Here is a 15,806-nt window from a genome sequence, read left to right as displayed (position 1 = left end):
CTATAAGTATGTGGCTGGGGTCACAGGTTAATCCCTATTGATTCACTCCACAGTCTGCATACAGCCACACGGGGAGACAAGGGAGGAGAGGCCAGCGTCAGCCGCTGTCGCACAGCGCCGACGCTGGATGGAAATCGCTGCTCACGCACTCTCGGCTACCTGACGCTAAGTAGAGTAAGGACGGCACAATGGAGCAGGATTTGATCTAAAGAGGTAGTTAAACACCTTCTTCTTGGAAAGATTGCTGTCCACGGTCTCCAGAAGATCAATGAGAGATATGATCGCTGGCCTAATTTACACGTGATTAGACGTTTTGTGCATCGGTCATTGTCAGATTCAAATTCTACGCTCGAGCTGTGAAGTCGCAGCGACTCCCGAGCGCATCCCGCCGCCGCGGCTATATTTATAAAAAAGCTCTTCACAATCTCGCCCCAGAGGAGGAAAGGTGAAATATTACATTAATATGAACAACTATTAATAATACTCCCCCCCCCACCTTTACCCCATCACTCCTTCTTTCACCATCTCTACCTCCCTTCTTCTCTCTCTCTCTCTCTCTAATCCTATCATGCGAGCAATAAGTGTATGCACCATGAGCACATTTAATTTTTGCGGTTGGTTTTCAGCGAGCCCAGAGGTGAGCCTTAATAAGGATCAATGGCACTTTATCTGGGACAGCACCCACTTCACAGCATGTAAATTACACAGCAACCCTTAAAAAAGAAATGGATTTAATTAAAAAATGTAGAACCACAGGCTCTGGAAATTCAATTAAAGGATTTATGCAAAGGTTGGCTAGCTTTTTGTGTTGCAGTTCCTGCTTATATAATGAGCTTTTCATATTAAAAATCAATAGGTAATCTGGGCTAGGGGATCGGCTGCTTATGTACATTTTTTAAATCAATTTGAAAAATAGTCCATCAGCTCCATGTCACAACAGAGAGGGGAGGGAGTGTGTGTGTGTGTGTGTGTGTGTGTGTGTGTGTGTGTGTGTGTGTGTGTGTGTGTGTGTGTGTGTGTGTGTGTGTGTGTGTGTGTGTGTGTGTGTGTTTGTGTGCGTGCGTGCGTGCGTGCGTGCGTGCGTGCGTGCGTGTCGAGGTGGGGGGGGGTCACAGGAGAAAACGCTCAGAAGCTCTGAAGGTAAGAGAGATGAAGGGCTAAGGAGGCAGCGTGGAAGAGTAGAGGGTAAGTGAGTAAGGACGTCTCTCTGGTCGGGTCACTTTCTGGTTCTTTGGCCCGTTCTGATCCCTGATATTAGAGGAGAGAGTCCCCTGGCAGTGAGGGTCTTGCTGGCTCTGACCTGTGGCTCTGGGGTAATTTAGCCCAGCCTCAGCTCACACTCAGCCCAGACTCAGGGAACCAGGCTGGGGGAGACGTCCTAATGGCCTCTCTGGGGTGTCTGGGGCTGCAGGAGCCCCTGTCACAGAAAGACATTTTTTGAAGAGGTGATTTTCACCGAGCAAAAATGTATTAAAAGAAAAAAAACTACAACAAGTACAATTGCAGCATTAAGCAGCGATACAAAATTACATTTTTATAGGTTTGAAGTTTTGAAAAATGACTTTCAACTTCTTTGCTGCTTTCAAGACGGATATTGTTCATACCTCCTTCACACTCGTGTTGTGTAACTGTACACGGGCAGGAGGGGGAATGACTGACTGCATACAGTAGCCGACTGTCAGCATTTGATTGGTTCTTTATTGATCCAGACACGCTCTCCATCACATCAACTCATCCACAATAAACCATTTACACAGTTTCCCTGTGCAATAGACCGCATAACCAGGCCTCAGGCCATCTCTGTTCACCCACTGTGTGTGTGTGTGTCTGTGTGTGTGTGTGTGTGTGTGTGTGTGTGTGTGTGTGTGTGTGTGTCTGAGTGTGTGTGTGTGTGTTTTCTGTAATGAAATGGTATCTCCGTGGACAATAATCCCAGTAACAGGATTGGGCAGGAACACACATGTCAATACAGCCAAATGGGATCGTGTGCTTTTGTCCAACCCCACACCGACCCGTCATTCGCTCCGTCCATGTTCCTCGATGTCTTTCTTCCCCCGTCCCTCCCACACAGGGCAGCAGCAATGCAACACCACGCTTGTTGTATCTAGTTCTTAGGGGGCGGCATGGGGGGGGGGGGATTGGGACCTCTGCTCCTCTTTCTTTCCACATGGTTGAGCACCACACACACACACACACAACACTAGAGCACATGTGCACACTCGGATGCCTCGCTGTGACCAGAACCCTGAGGTAAAGGTGTCTGCTGCGCTCACACACACACACACACACACACACACACACACACACACACACACACACACACACACACACACACACACACACACACCACAACCTCGTCCGTCAGGGGGAGAGCTCCTGGACACGGTAGGCAGGGGAGGCGCAACTCACAACAAGCGCTCCTCTAATACGGCCCTGACTGCTGGTGCCTGGTCAAAAGTTCAGCCTGTGCATATGTAAAAAGGTGGCCCGGTGCCCGAGGCAGGATCCTGGGTAAAAAATTCATGCTAAAAACGTTAAGAAGCAAGGGACAAGGCGGGAGTGCTGAAGAAACCGCTCCCTCCGGGAATGTCTGATTGGACCAGCGGAGCCTCTTTAGGCCTGCCCACAAAAATCTCCCTCCCCTCTTTCTATCCATTATAGTGGATGATGAGCCGCTGCCCGCACTGATCTGCATCCAGCACAGCACTGTGCCTATAGTTAAGGTATAGATTAAATGAGTATAGGCAGAGCACAGCTGCTCGGAGCCAGAGGGTACACTGATCTTGAGGGAGCAATCAGTCAGTCAACAAAATGTCACAGGGTCAGCGTTGCAGCGCGACAAGACGGTCAACTTCACAAAAGGTTACGGGCCAAACTAATAACTGCAACAGTCACTGAAATGATTTCGGTGGCGCTGTACCGCTGGAGTTTTGATTCAAAGTGTACTGTCTAATAACGTGCGCAGCAAATCGTCAAAAGCCCCAAATCTTATCCTGAATTGCTATCCTAGATCAAATGAATCAAGCTGAATCTATGCCCATCAAGTTCTGTGCATTAAACAGAACTGTGATAACGGCTCGCCTCGGCCTCAAACACACACACACACACATGGACTCCCAGCACATGCACACGCATTACACACCACTGCAGGTCAGATCATTTAGCGCTGACAGTCACACCAAAGGACACAGGCAAAACGCCCACTCTAAACACGCTGAATTAAAGGAACAGGAGTTTCAGGCCTGGTCGCTGCATCTCTGATTCGTAGATCAAGGCGCGCGGAGAGGGGAACATGATGTTAGTGAGAGATAGTTTGGATGATTAAAATGTCATGCCTTTCTCAACTCAGCAAAATAGAATCAGCTCTGTTCATCAATAGCAGAGTGGGCTGTGCTCCCTGCTAATGGAGAAGTTTCTTTCCCTTAAGTAGAATCCACAACACAATGGATGCATAGCGGAAGAAGTCTAAATATGTTTTGCTCAATGCGAGCAAAATGTGGCAGTAGAAAGTTTCACGGTAAAAAAGGTGAAGAGCTGATCAAATAACGCATGAAGCACTATTAATGGAAGTGGGAGGGAAGCATGTACATGATTGGATGACCAAATGTGGTGCTTATGACCTGACACTTCCTCTGCTTTACTACAAACAATCAAATTAAAGATTTAGGACCACATGTAGCTCCAGGTGTTTTAGTAGCCTCCATATTGTGAATTAATGCGTGTGCTGGTCCATGTGTGCGTTTCTTCTTGCGTAGGGCAACGGCATATCACTCCACCTGTGCTCCTATAAATCAAACCAGTGTCTTAAATGAGAGGCTGCTTATTTGCGCGAGCACCCACACAGGGGCTTTGTGATTGTTTTGTGGAGTCAACATTCTGCTTATGTTTGCATCCCAGAACAATCTCCATGGATCCCGCAAGCGTACGCAAGCAATTAAAGCGATACCATCTTCATATCCCTGCAACCAATAACTGAAATAATATCACTGTTTTATTAAGCCCTTAATGTGGGGGGGCAGAAGGAGTGAGGAGTGGGGTTTTAAAGAGGGTGCACTTCCAGGGCCCTTATCAACCCCAGATTTAAATAAGAGCAAATGCTCAGCTTAAGGGTGTGCCTCTGTATCCGTGTCTGCGTGTGGCTTTTATCAGACATGGGTTTCGGCTAATCGCTGTGTCAGCACACCAGAATTTAATTACTAGCTCTACCTTTGTCCTTTTAATATTTACTAACATCCCCACTACGTTTAATTAACCACGTGTATGAAAGCCACAGCCCGCGTTCTGGAGGAGAAACCGCTCTGCTAATTGCATCCGCGCGCCCACATCCAAAAAAACGTAGTGCGCTCTTCCCGTAGACACACAAAAAAGTGTCCTCCGCCGTAGGGTACTTTTTCAAATCTGATTAAAAAACCTGTTTAAGCAATTTGGGTCTGGCCGAAATGGACACTGTCCAGGTTTGTAGATTGAAACAAGCGAGCAATTGGTGAAAAGGGGCTTAGACAAATGTAACAGAAGGTAAAGAGGGCCGTGTGAAAAGAGAGTTTTGTGATAGGAATAGTCATTCGAGGAAATGTTCAGCTTGGCATTTTGCAGAAGGTGCTGAGGAGCAGTTCCCCTCATCGCTCATCCCATGTTAGAGAGAGGGGAGACAAATGACGGCCTGAGGCCTCATGTCTGTCAAACATGATGGATCAGAATAAGGCTTCACTAAAACTCCAACACGCCACCTTACAACACATCACACTTTCCCTTCAGTGCAAACACTAAATTGATAAAGTACGAACAGTAGCTAATGGAAAGATTTAATAGTCAAACTAAAGCATATATTAGGAGGCCATGGAGCCTAAAGGGTAGAGAGCTGCTATCAATTGAAAAGTCTTACAGAGCAGAGGACACAATATAGACCGAGATAAATCACAGTGTTGGATTTTATCGTTCATGTGCAAGGTGTGTGGGGACATTAACCTCGGGCTCCTACCGTCACCGTGGACACGCACACGTGGGCTAAGAGTGTGTATGGTGGTGCGTGGAAGGTCCTGGGTTCAAACCCGTCCAGCACCTTTCTGGGTGGCGTCTGCATGTTCTACCTGTGTCTGCATGGCTTCCTTCCACAGTCCAAAGACACGCCGGAGTAGTTTGGGGAGAGTGTTGTTTGTCTCTGTGTCAGCGCTGCCATTGAGTGGCGACCGGTCCAGGGTGAAGCCCGTCTCTCGACCAGATGCTAGCCGGTATTGTCTCCATCTGAGGATAAGCGGTATAGAAGAAGCTTCCACGCTGCACCAAAGTGGTTACTACCTTGAGAAAAAACTTTAGCATTTAGCTACGATCTTACTTAGAGTAATAGTTAATGTAGACGTACAACACCAACATTGCACAACTAAAAACGCTTCAACATTTGTGTAAAAATCCAAGTGGTCCAATATAAAATCCCTCCCAATCACCATTCTGCATAGCTGTCTCCATCATTGCCCAGGTGAGCAAGTACAAGTACACCCACAGCTCCACTACAATGACAACGTCCCAATCTAGATACTATAAAGTGGACTGTTAAATGCAAAGGCATTAAAAAAAAGGGAGGCCGCCCAGATGAAAAGGGGCCGCATTCAAATTAGGGAGACAATACCAGGAGCCGTTTAATCCAAGGGCGATTCTGACTCCTGGGCCATCACACTAGAGAGTCAAATTTTATTGTGCAAAATTTAACTTAAACAGATAAAAAAAAGACAAAGGTCCCTCTAGCACAGCACCTGAATCTCTCAAAAGCAGCCTGCAAGGACATTATGTCTTATAGTATAGTAGTTAAGCCAGCCTGCTGATAATGCATCTGAAAATATGAGTTCTCCTGATGCAGACGAGTTGGATGGTCAAGCACATTTGAGACAGAACTTATTAACTTTTTGTTTGTGCACCGCATTTACTGTAACCTGATAGTGGCGTCATGCAGGATCTGGAATATCGCCTTGTGAGAGGATGGCTCTCAGAGTTAAATAAACAGTGACAGGAGGAAGAGGAAAGCAGACCGCAGACTATCTCTCTATCTGTGAAACCCAGACTCTCTCCGTGAGCCCTCAGCAGATCAACCACTCTCCATCCTTTTCCTCCACCGGGAACGTGCCAAGACAAATATATAGGCTGAGTAAAGGAAACATCAGCACCAGAACGAAGATAGTAACACCGCGTGTGAAATTCCCTCGCTTGCTTTCCATGTAGAACATTGGAACTCGCTTTTTTTTTTGTATTTTCTGAAGGCATTGGTCAGGTATTCCTACTATTTGTGCAGTCACACGGATACATAACATTTCAAAACAAGTTTGGCCCCTTACCATGGACTTGGTGAAAGGTCTGGCCAGAGAGAAGAGGAAGGTCATCAGCCACCAGCTCCGGTGAATGGAGGTGTACATCATGTTCCCAGGGTGCACTGCGTTGGCGGTGACACCGTGAGGGGAGAGGCGGCGGTGAAGCTCGTTGCTGAAGAGGATGTTGCAAAGTTTGGCTCGATTGTAAGCCAGCATGGACCAGTACTCCTTCTTCTGGGGGGACAGCAGGGCCAAGTCCACTTTGGCACAGGAGTCTAACAGGTCTGTGAACCTGAAACATAGTCCGGATTAAGAGTAGTTCGAGTATTTGTGTGTGTGTGTGTGTGTGTAGGCCTTCTACGGACAGATTGTGGTGCAGGCTGAGTACAAATCAAAGACGTGATGTTCTTTAATTGCCTGCGACAGAGCTGTTAAACTCCAGATGTTAGACAAGGCCCCTTAAACATTACACCACTCATTTTGTTATTATGCAGTCACGCAATAACATCACTATACACGTGTGCACGCTGTGCGTGTGGGAGAAAAAGAGAGGGCTCCAAACCGGTGGAACACATCCTACATATTAATCCAGTCATTAGAAATCAACCAATCAAAGTGTCTCCGGGTTTCCTTGTTGGGATTTTACAAGCTCGCTGCCTCTTGTTTACTGTCGCCTTCTGCAACATCCTTGCTCGGCTAAATTACAACATCTGCAGGCGTTTCATTTCATGTGCTGCAACTTCATAACTACTTTAGCAAGTAGAGGTAGATAAATCAAATTCTTGAGCACCGAATGCTTTTTTTTGCTACACAATGTGTTCACATGTTTCACTGAAATCAATGAATAAACCTGCCAGATAGGAAAATAGAGATTTTGGTGAACTAAGATATCTCGTATTACATCTCTCAGAGGTAGTTTTATGAAGGGTATCATCAGCCCTTGTTTGACCCGATCAGATGCCGTACTGGGGAAAAGTAAACCTGTACTAGACCAATTCCACAGTAAGCCCCTGTGGTGGAAACTGATAAAGGGTCCAGCCATTTCCTGCTTGTCCGTCTCTCCCATCCTTGTCCCTTATGGGTCAATGCTTTACCAGTAGACAAGGGGCTTAGGGAATACAATATGCTGCCAGGTCAGGGGTCACATACTGCTTGTGAGGGGAGGCTAAGTGAATAAGCGGGAAATCAGCGGAAACTGAAAATAACACAAACAAAAAAGGGGGCACCTTCAAAAGATGTAATATAGGTCTGGAATGAGGTGGACAGAAATGGAAGATGTAATGTGAGATATTGTCTATTTTCGCTGCTTCTCCCCTTCCGTGTAGTCCGTGTGTAACTGACTCTCTCAAGCCCGCGCCTAAGCCCTCTTTGAAGGGGTTAAAGCCACGGCCGCTCGGAGAGGACGGGAGGAAAGGTGAGTGTTCGTGTTGGGCAGGTGGAGGGAGGAGGGGGGGGGCAGCAGGGAGCGACCTGACCATTTCTTCCATTTTCTGTTTGTTTAAATCGCACCCATCGTTTTTTATGCAGCCTGACAGTTTTTACCCCACAAAAAGAATTGTGTAGGCGAGCATCAATCCAACGCTGTCAATACTCCTTTCATGACATGGCTTTCTCTCAATAAGCTTTTCCAACTCGCTCTTCCTCTTACTTTTCCTACAGCATGTAATGGCGTTGTGACCCCAAGTGAGTGTCAAGTCCCCCCCTTCCCCCTCCCCGGTGCCGCTGTTCTCTCATGCATGGCAGTCTGTATAACATAACTCATACGAGGCTCCCGTAACAGTGCCACCGTTTGATCTGCTAGAATAACTCGGCGTATGTTGGCTCAGGTCACTCTGCCGAGCTCCAATCCATCACTGCGCTTGGCCGTCTGACTGACTGAGAACTGGATCAATGTCGCACACACCCACGGTGACTCTGAAGCACATGGCTCAAGGCTTGGGCTCACCGATCGCTGAAAGACATGGTGCCTGAGTACTGAATGACAGGAAAAAACCTCTGGATTGGAGTTAACAAAAAGTGGACGGCAGAAGAGAAGAGAAGAAGGGAAAAAGGGGGCTGAGTGCTGTGTTGGATCTATACAATCAGCAGTGTTCACTGACTGTCATGTCTGTCTATGGTCTCCGGTGTGATCTAATCTTAAATAAATGGAGGGTTTGATATAATATACATAGCTTGGACAGTTCATTCTTGAATGGTTTGTCAACCTGGTACGATCATCAGTAGACAGAATTATACCTTGAGAAAGACACCTAAGAGTATTGATTTTGAGAGGAGTTAAAAAACAAGATTCCCTCAAAATGGAAAAGAGGTTTTAGGGAAACCACAGACAATGTGATGCAAGGATTGCATAATCAAACCTGTCTTGCATTGTTTTTATCATAAATGCTACATAAAGCCAGTTCTGCAGGAGCTGAATGCAGCCTGTGGAGACTTATTTTGTTCTCTATATTCTGAGTGCCGCTGCTAAAACTTTGCATGGCTATGAGTGTGAGGCTTTGTCTCTCCACACACCTCGGTGCAACTGTTGGCATTTACTCCTTGAGTTCATCACCACTCGTTTGTTAAAAGGAAATAATGGGAGTAAGCGGCAAACAGTCTGTAAAAGCGACACATTTTCCTCAAATTTATCCCAATTCGAAGTTGTGAATGGTGCCGGATGGATATCAAAAGAAGCTTCAAAGTGTTCAATTTAAGGACGCCATCTGCTGTGGTGGAAGGTGGTAGAATGAGCAGCACCGGTGTGTCTCATGGACGCACATGTGCACATGGATGACACTTTACACACTCCCCACAGCGGCTTTCACGCTGTTCCACTCGTCCACAAGTCGCAGTAACACATGAAGTTGCGCAGCAATGCACCAGAAAGGGGAGGGGACACCGTGGAGTAAACATGGATCCATTAAGTTTTAAAATCACCCACAAGCTCCCGTGAAGCACTTTGTAGGAAGAAGGGAATGTATTCAACGTGGTTGTAATACCTCAAGGATACATTAAGCGTGAACAACATTTTATTTATTTTACTGTAATGATTTAGAATATAATTGTACTTGAAAATTCTTATCAAAGATTCTAATTCTCCTGCAGCAATAAGTCGTCAACCCTTTCTCACTAGTTTACCGTCTTTACCTGTGGGACTCAGATGTTACCACCACCACGCGGGCGGGGGCCGAGCGCCGCAGCACGTCCTCCAGGCCCTGGATGAGCAGGAAGTGGCCGAGGTGGCAGATCTGGAAGGTGGACTCCAGGCCGTCCTCCGTCAGGCTCCAGGGCCGAGTGCACACTGCCGCATTACACACCAGGATGTGAAGGGGCCTGCAGGGGAGGAAGGCAGAAGATGAAACTGGGTTTGATTTTTGTGTCGATTATTAAAAAAAAAGGGGAAAAACGAAGACGCCGCAGAAGCATTAAAGAAGGATTTTTGGGCTGAACAGGAGGTAAGGAGAGACAGGGAGAAGACTGAACACAGAGAAGCAAAGGCAGAGAAAGGAAACAGGGTGTCTTATTCCACTGTGCGGTCGACTTTAGAGGTCCACAGGGACACAGCGTCAGTAATGCTGATATGATACAGAGGTTTCCAGTGCATCTCCCCCATTGCTCGACAGGTACTGTAGATACCGAGTGCATCTGGCCGGGATCCAAGCGCAGCAACAACATTGAAAAGCAATCTGCAACCGTTTCAACACGCGAGGGTGGCGAGAGTAATGGGTGTTGATGAAGGCTGTGTGTAACTACTCGGAGTAACCGAACCCACCAGCACCTCGACTCGGAGAAGCTGAGCGGAAAACAGCCAATCAAAAGGAAAACACACACACAAGTCATGATATTAAAAACGAGACTTAATTCACATCGAGAGGAAAATAAAAAGCATTTCCATTTCTGCAGACTCCGTGTGGGCGAGTGAGTACAGTCGCTGCTCGCGCGCACTCCAGCAAGCTCGAAACCACAGTATCGCAGCCGAACAATCCAAACACACCCCACCAATTTTTTATTTCTTCCATTAGAATTAATTATGAGGCCGAAGGCAATTTGTGTACCCTGTGTTTAAGACTGCCTACTGGATTAATTAAAAACTGCATGCTGGAAAATTAATGTGTGAATTGTTATGCCGTGCTATAATGAGCCATCCCATGCTATTACATAGGAGTGTACTGTACGATCACCTTCAGGCCTCCGAACACACAAGGTTCATTAAAGAGCACAAACCCAGTCACAAGTCAACTTGGGGAATGCCGACCACAGCACATTATCATCAGAGCACGCATAAGCAGCGGGATATTGAAATTTCTCCCCCACAATAAAAAAAAAGGACGTCTAACGTAACGGCGTGGCAGAAAGAAGTGAAAGAAATGTAAATAAATGACCTTTGTGGCCTTCAATTAAAGCTGGTAAAACGAGATTGGGTAAGACATCGCAGTTGCTGTGATGTTGGTTGCTTTGAGCCCAGCAATCCCCCGGTCTAATAGTGTGAAGTACAGTAACATTGTGCTTGACAAGGCAAGACTCTTTAGGGTCTGTTAGCAACCTGCTGGCTTGAAGCCGCACAATAACACCACGCCTGTGAACTCTTGACCGAACTTGTCAACCTTCCGCCGTAGCCTTCGTTTCCCGCCGGCCATTCTGTCAATTCTGCCGGTTTGTATTCAAATTTTTTTTTGTGACCTCACACTCGATTTATTGGAGCATTCGCAATCAAATACTCCAATAAGCAACTTTTTTCTGTGGGTGATTTCCCCCACGCAGCTCAGATGGGCCTCTGGTGAGTCTGTTTGTAATGTAGAAGGCCTGTTAATTCAACTGCCCACCAGTTAGTCCCTCTCTCATAAGCGCAGGTCTAATGAATGTCTTTAATGGGCCTATTGCCGTGTACCACAGTACCTCTTTTCACATTAGGACCTCATACAACACTGTGTGCGCTGTGCAATCTAAGTGCTGGTCAAACGAGGGTGTTAACTACCAAACAGGAGACATCACTTTGTATATTTACTTTAAAAAAACCCCATGGGTATGACCCCTGACCTCCATTATAATGTGGGGCAGCAGGAGGAGATTGCCTGTGTGAACTGGGCTCAGAGTCCTGGTCATTAACACTGCACTTAATTGGTTACAAGTAAAGCGGCACAGGCAACACACATATGGATATGAGCCCCCTTCTCCTTCTGATCCATATTCAAACTCACAGCAGAGGTGAAAACACACCACAATTTGACATCTGTGTTTCGGTCAACATGATTCAAAGCATGAGTGTCCATACAAGCTCCTGTTAAATATAATATGTTTGAAATTAGCACAGGTTAAATGCATTTAAAAATAAAAAAAATCGCAGGCGAAAACAAATTGCACGTGTTAATTACGGGCCGTTACAGTAGAAATTGTATTAGGGGCGTTCTGTCAACACTGTCCTCCATCAATTACATCCCAATGAAATTCCACTGCGTTCAACAATATCAATATCCAGGTAATTTCATTTCAAAGGAGAGGCAATTAAAGCAAAATCGGGGTCAATGGAACACAAAGCAGCGTGAAAACTGACTAAAGGGAGTGAGAAACGAGAGAAGCAAAAGAAAAAGACTCTGATTACATTTCACCTGTCAATGACACGCTGCAGCAGCATTATGGTGTGTGTGTGTGTGTGTGTGTGAGTGTGTTTGGTCTCCATGTGTTTACAAAACTCTGCGTGCACGCGTCTCTGCGCGGAATTGTACGTGCGCGTTGTGTGCGCGCCCTCTCCTGCGTGTGTTATGCCTGAAGACATACGTGCAGTAATAGAGTGGCGGTAGAGTCAGACAGCTGCCCAGTGCCATTCACAGCTCAGAGCTCCCAGCCTCCACTCTGCTCTGTTCGCCTTCTGATGAGAATTAATGTACTCTGACGTCCCCTGGGACCCCCTCCTCCCCCCTCCCAACAGCACGGCTAATGAATTAATAGAATCTTGCCAAAATACTGAGGTAGAGAGACGGAGGGAGGGAGTAAGGAAGGGGGAGCAACACAGACAGAGAGAGACAACACGAGGGAGAGCTCGACGCAGATAAACACATTTCAAAAAAGGAATATGCAAATAAAATAATAAGTATAATATCCTGCAGAGTGCATGGGAGGGGTACATGGATGAGATGGGAGTGAAGGATAGGACACAGGGCGACGGGAAGCCACCGCGAGGTTTGGCTGCGACCCAACACACGTGTCCTGAACGGCCATTCCCCGCCCCAGGGCTGCTCCGGGCAACGACTGCCCTGCCTCTCCCCAAGGGGCTCCCCCGACACCAACACCGACACACCCACACACACACACACACACACACAACGGCGGGTGGATGAGCAGTGTGGATAACCGAATACGTGACCCCCAAAATAACTGAGCGACCGACCGCAGGCAGACCGCACGGCACATGCGGTAAGAGCTGACCACCACAAAACAAGTGCAGTAAAGTCTAGAAGTCTGTCCCCACCAATGTCAAGCAAATCGACGCGAATACATCCGCGTACTCCAGGGAACGTGTCCATATGGTGTCCATCAGTTCGGCCGTCCTTAAAGGATGCTGGATGTGGGGGGCAGTGGGAACAAATGCATTGGGCCTGAACAACTAGTTTAAAGACCAGGAGTCTGTTAACAATGGAGATGGCGAGTGAGCTTAAACCCTCAAAGAACGTCCGAGGATGTTGGAGGGACCAGGCGGATTCTGCTTCCAGTTCAAACACACCGTGCACCATTACATAGAGAAGTCATAGCGGTGTTCACCACACTGTTGTTGGAAAGGTCTTACCGAAACATGAGTAAATAATCTAATGAATGGCAAAGAAATATCCGGTGTAGAATTGTAAAATTGTTGTGTTTAACTCACAGTTTCCTGGCTTTGTAAGACTCCGTAAACTCCCTGACACTCCGGAGAGAGGCCAGGTCGCACATCATGGCTTCCACCCGCGCTTTGTGCTGCAGAGACAGGGAACATAAAAGCGTGGATTATTACCAAGCAACGGGGTCAGAACCCTTCATTTTGTTCATAAACAAACTTATTGTCACATAAAATGATTTATTATTACCATTAAAATGTTTTAATGGTAAACAAGAACTGGCTCCTGTGTTCTTCTGAAGGTTTCCATACTTTATGGTTTCATGGGAGGAAATGATCTTCTTCGAAATCAAGACTCCAGACTGTAAAAGAAATGTGGTAGTTTGTAAATTTATGATCGTGTCCTATAGAGATACAATTAATGATACTGTTACATTCCCTCAAACCGATACAAAAATGCAAAAAATGGTGACACGTTTGCGCGTCTCATCTTACACCATATGTCAGGAGACAGGAGGACAGGATAGCAGAGGAGAAGAGAAAGATAAATGACTGCAGAAGTGAATGCATAGCTGCATTTACACACCGAGGAAGAGGGGCTAAGTATTAATTTTCCTCTCCATTTAGCGCTCTGCTGCGGGCCGAAGGCTTCAGCAGGGACGCATGCAGGCCCGAAGGAGCACATCTCTTTACTAACAGAGTACGTTCATGTTTATTTTTGTCTGTGATGAAGTATGTCGACTTAGACCCTCCTTCCCTGGCCCCCGCCTGCCCCTTCCCGCAGTTCTCTACATCTTTATCAGCAGAGGCCCACCTCAACACACAACTACGGTTCAATCTTCCTCCTACACGTGAGCCCGCAGGGGCCATCGGTGCACGGGAGCGTGCAGCGTGAACCAAGGCGGAGAGTGTTCCGTTCGGACTAATGGCCCATTAGACTCATCCGTCACGCTGGAAAGGGAGAAGGAGGGAGGAGAGATGGCTACCGGGACCCCCAGCGGGGCTCCGGGTTTAGCAGCACCGGGCAGCCACCCCCCGGCCTGCTGCCTCTCCCCTGCGTCCCTGTGTGTCTGTGTGGAACACACACACACAGCAAATTCAGTGTTGTGACTCAAGGGTAAAACCACGCTATCACACCATTATCTATGCCTGAATTATTCTCTTGATGCTACTCAATACCATTATATGGATGCTTTTACAAAGCATGAAAGGGCTGATTATAGCTATTATATTATACATATTATAGGGTACCTGCTACCTGCTTATATGATGCAGTAATGCAGTAATCACAGGCGAGAGGAGACAACTATCTAATATAATGACTTGTATGTGCAGCATTTAAACTCCCGACTACTTTTACACAGTACAAAGAAATGTAGATGAGGCAAAAGACAAATCAGCTGTGCAAGAACTTTTCTGTCCCCGACTATTCAAACAAGTGTAAGATGGGCGATGGGAGAAAGGTGCACCTGGAAACGGTGGGTGAAAAATTGTTCTTTTGCAATTGAGAACTGAATTGTGCAGCAAGAAAAATTGAGGCTTCCAAACAAGGTCAGAGAAGGCAGCAGCGTGATGATTAATAGGTCAGTATGAGGCCTCAACAGGGCGGCCCTCCCTAAACGTATGACCAGCAGAGAAGATGAGAGCAGGTGCCAGCTTGACGAAGCCGGCCTGGCCGCCCATCTACCCTCCCCCTGCGGATTGCAAGTCTTTATTTTATTGCCTGGAAAGAGGCATGTAAAAAGCATTAAAGCGATGGAGGTGAACAATTAGACAGATGGCTAGGTTTTGGAAGGAGAAGAGGGGGGGAAAGGGTAGAAAAGAAGGGAAGAACACAGACGCAATCGTTCAAGGTTTTTATGAGGACCCTGACAACTCCTGGTCTCTTCAAGGGCGAAGGAAAAGTGAGAGGCAGCGAAGCCTCTCTGGTTAACTCCGGCGTAATCGCTGAGTGTGCAGCGCCACAGAGCCCGGCTCGGGGATGACAGAACCTATCGCCCCCAGCTACACACAACCCATCGCTCCCTCCACATGCAAAAAAAAAAAAAAGGCCAATCGTGAATGAAACGCGCGTTGCGTGTAAACAAGCTCAGCTGCTCGGAGTCCAAGAAACTGCGGCAGGCCGCGCGGCCGCCCACGCGGCGGGAATCGGCAAGGTCGCCATGACGGGAAGCGCTGCCATCAGTTCCCTCGGCCCTCCGCTCTCGAGCTGGCGGTAACATGACAACGACCTCTGCGACTTCGACCGGGAGGAGGTGAAGAAGGAGGGAGGGGACGAGGAGCGAGGACGCAGAGCAGAAGTGCTGCGCCACTGCTGTGGAGACGGAGTGGGCGGTGGAGAGTGGGGGGAGGGGCGGGGGTCCCTAATACAATTATGACTGGGCCCATCCAATCCAATAAAATGAAGAGGTATTAGAGCAGGGGAGACCCATTCTGTTCAATAAGACACTGGAGCACTCTACTAACTCTTAAAACACACACATGTAGGCATACTCACACACACGCACACACAGGTCCGCACTACTCTGACCCCTTTAATGGCGTAGCAGCCACCCCTAATGGACGCAAGCAAGTGGAACCGCCAAATAATACACTGTCTTAATGCACTTGGATCAATCTCATCCCCCTCGCTCTCTTTTTCCTCCTCAGCCTTCCCTCTCGCACTCTGACCCCCCGTTTCCATCTTCACTCACCCCCGTGGTGCCTCTTTACCACCTCAACTC

General features: G+C 47.3%; 1 protein-coding gene across 5 annotated transcripts in view; it reads right to left on the bottom strand.

The window, feature by feature from the left end:
• The window catches only part of LOC120812891 (WW domain-containing oxidoreductase-like), a 126,900-nt gene that overhangs the window by 72,774 nt on the left and 38,320 nt on the right, over positions 1–15,806 (bottom strand). For 4 of the 5 annotated variants that reach the window (XR_013454995.1, XR_013454997.1, XM_078097687.1 and 1 more), the window contains 3 exons: positions 13,135–13,223; positions 9,423–9,608; positions 6,324–6,588 (listed from right to left, as the gene is read on the bottom strand). Coding sequence is in view for 3 of the 5 variants with exons in the window: in XM_078097687.1 (XP_077953813.1) it covers positions 6,324–6,588; positions 9,423–9,608; positions 13,135–13,223 (540 nt within the window). In the remaining 2 variants the exon portion in view is untranslated. Of the gene's footprint in view, positions 1–5,023; positions 5,242–6,323; positions 6,589–9,422; positions 9,609–13,134; positions 13,224–15,806 lie in introns of those variants that run through there. The other variant, XM_040169091.2, reaches the window with a different exon arrangement.

The sequence above is a fragment of the Gasterosteus aculeatus genome, chromosome Y, assembly GCF_964276395.1.
Source record: "Gasterosteus aculeatus chromosome Y, fGasAcu3.hap1.1, whole genome shotgun sequence".
In the NCBI taxonomy this organism is placed as follows: domain Eukaryota; kingdom Metazoa; phylum Chordata; class Actinopteri; order Perciformes; family Gasterosteidae; genus Gasterosteus; species Gasterosteus aculeatus.
Note: the sequence above shows the minus strand (reverse complement) of the source record. Positions and strands in the feature narration are given on the sequence as shown.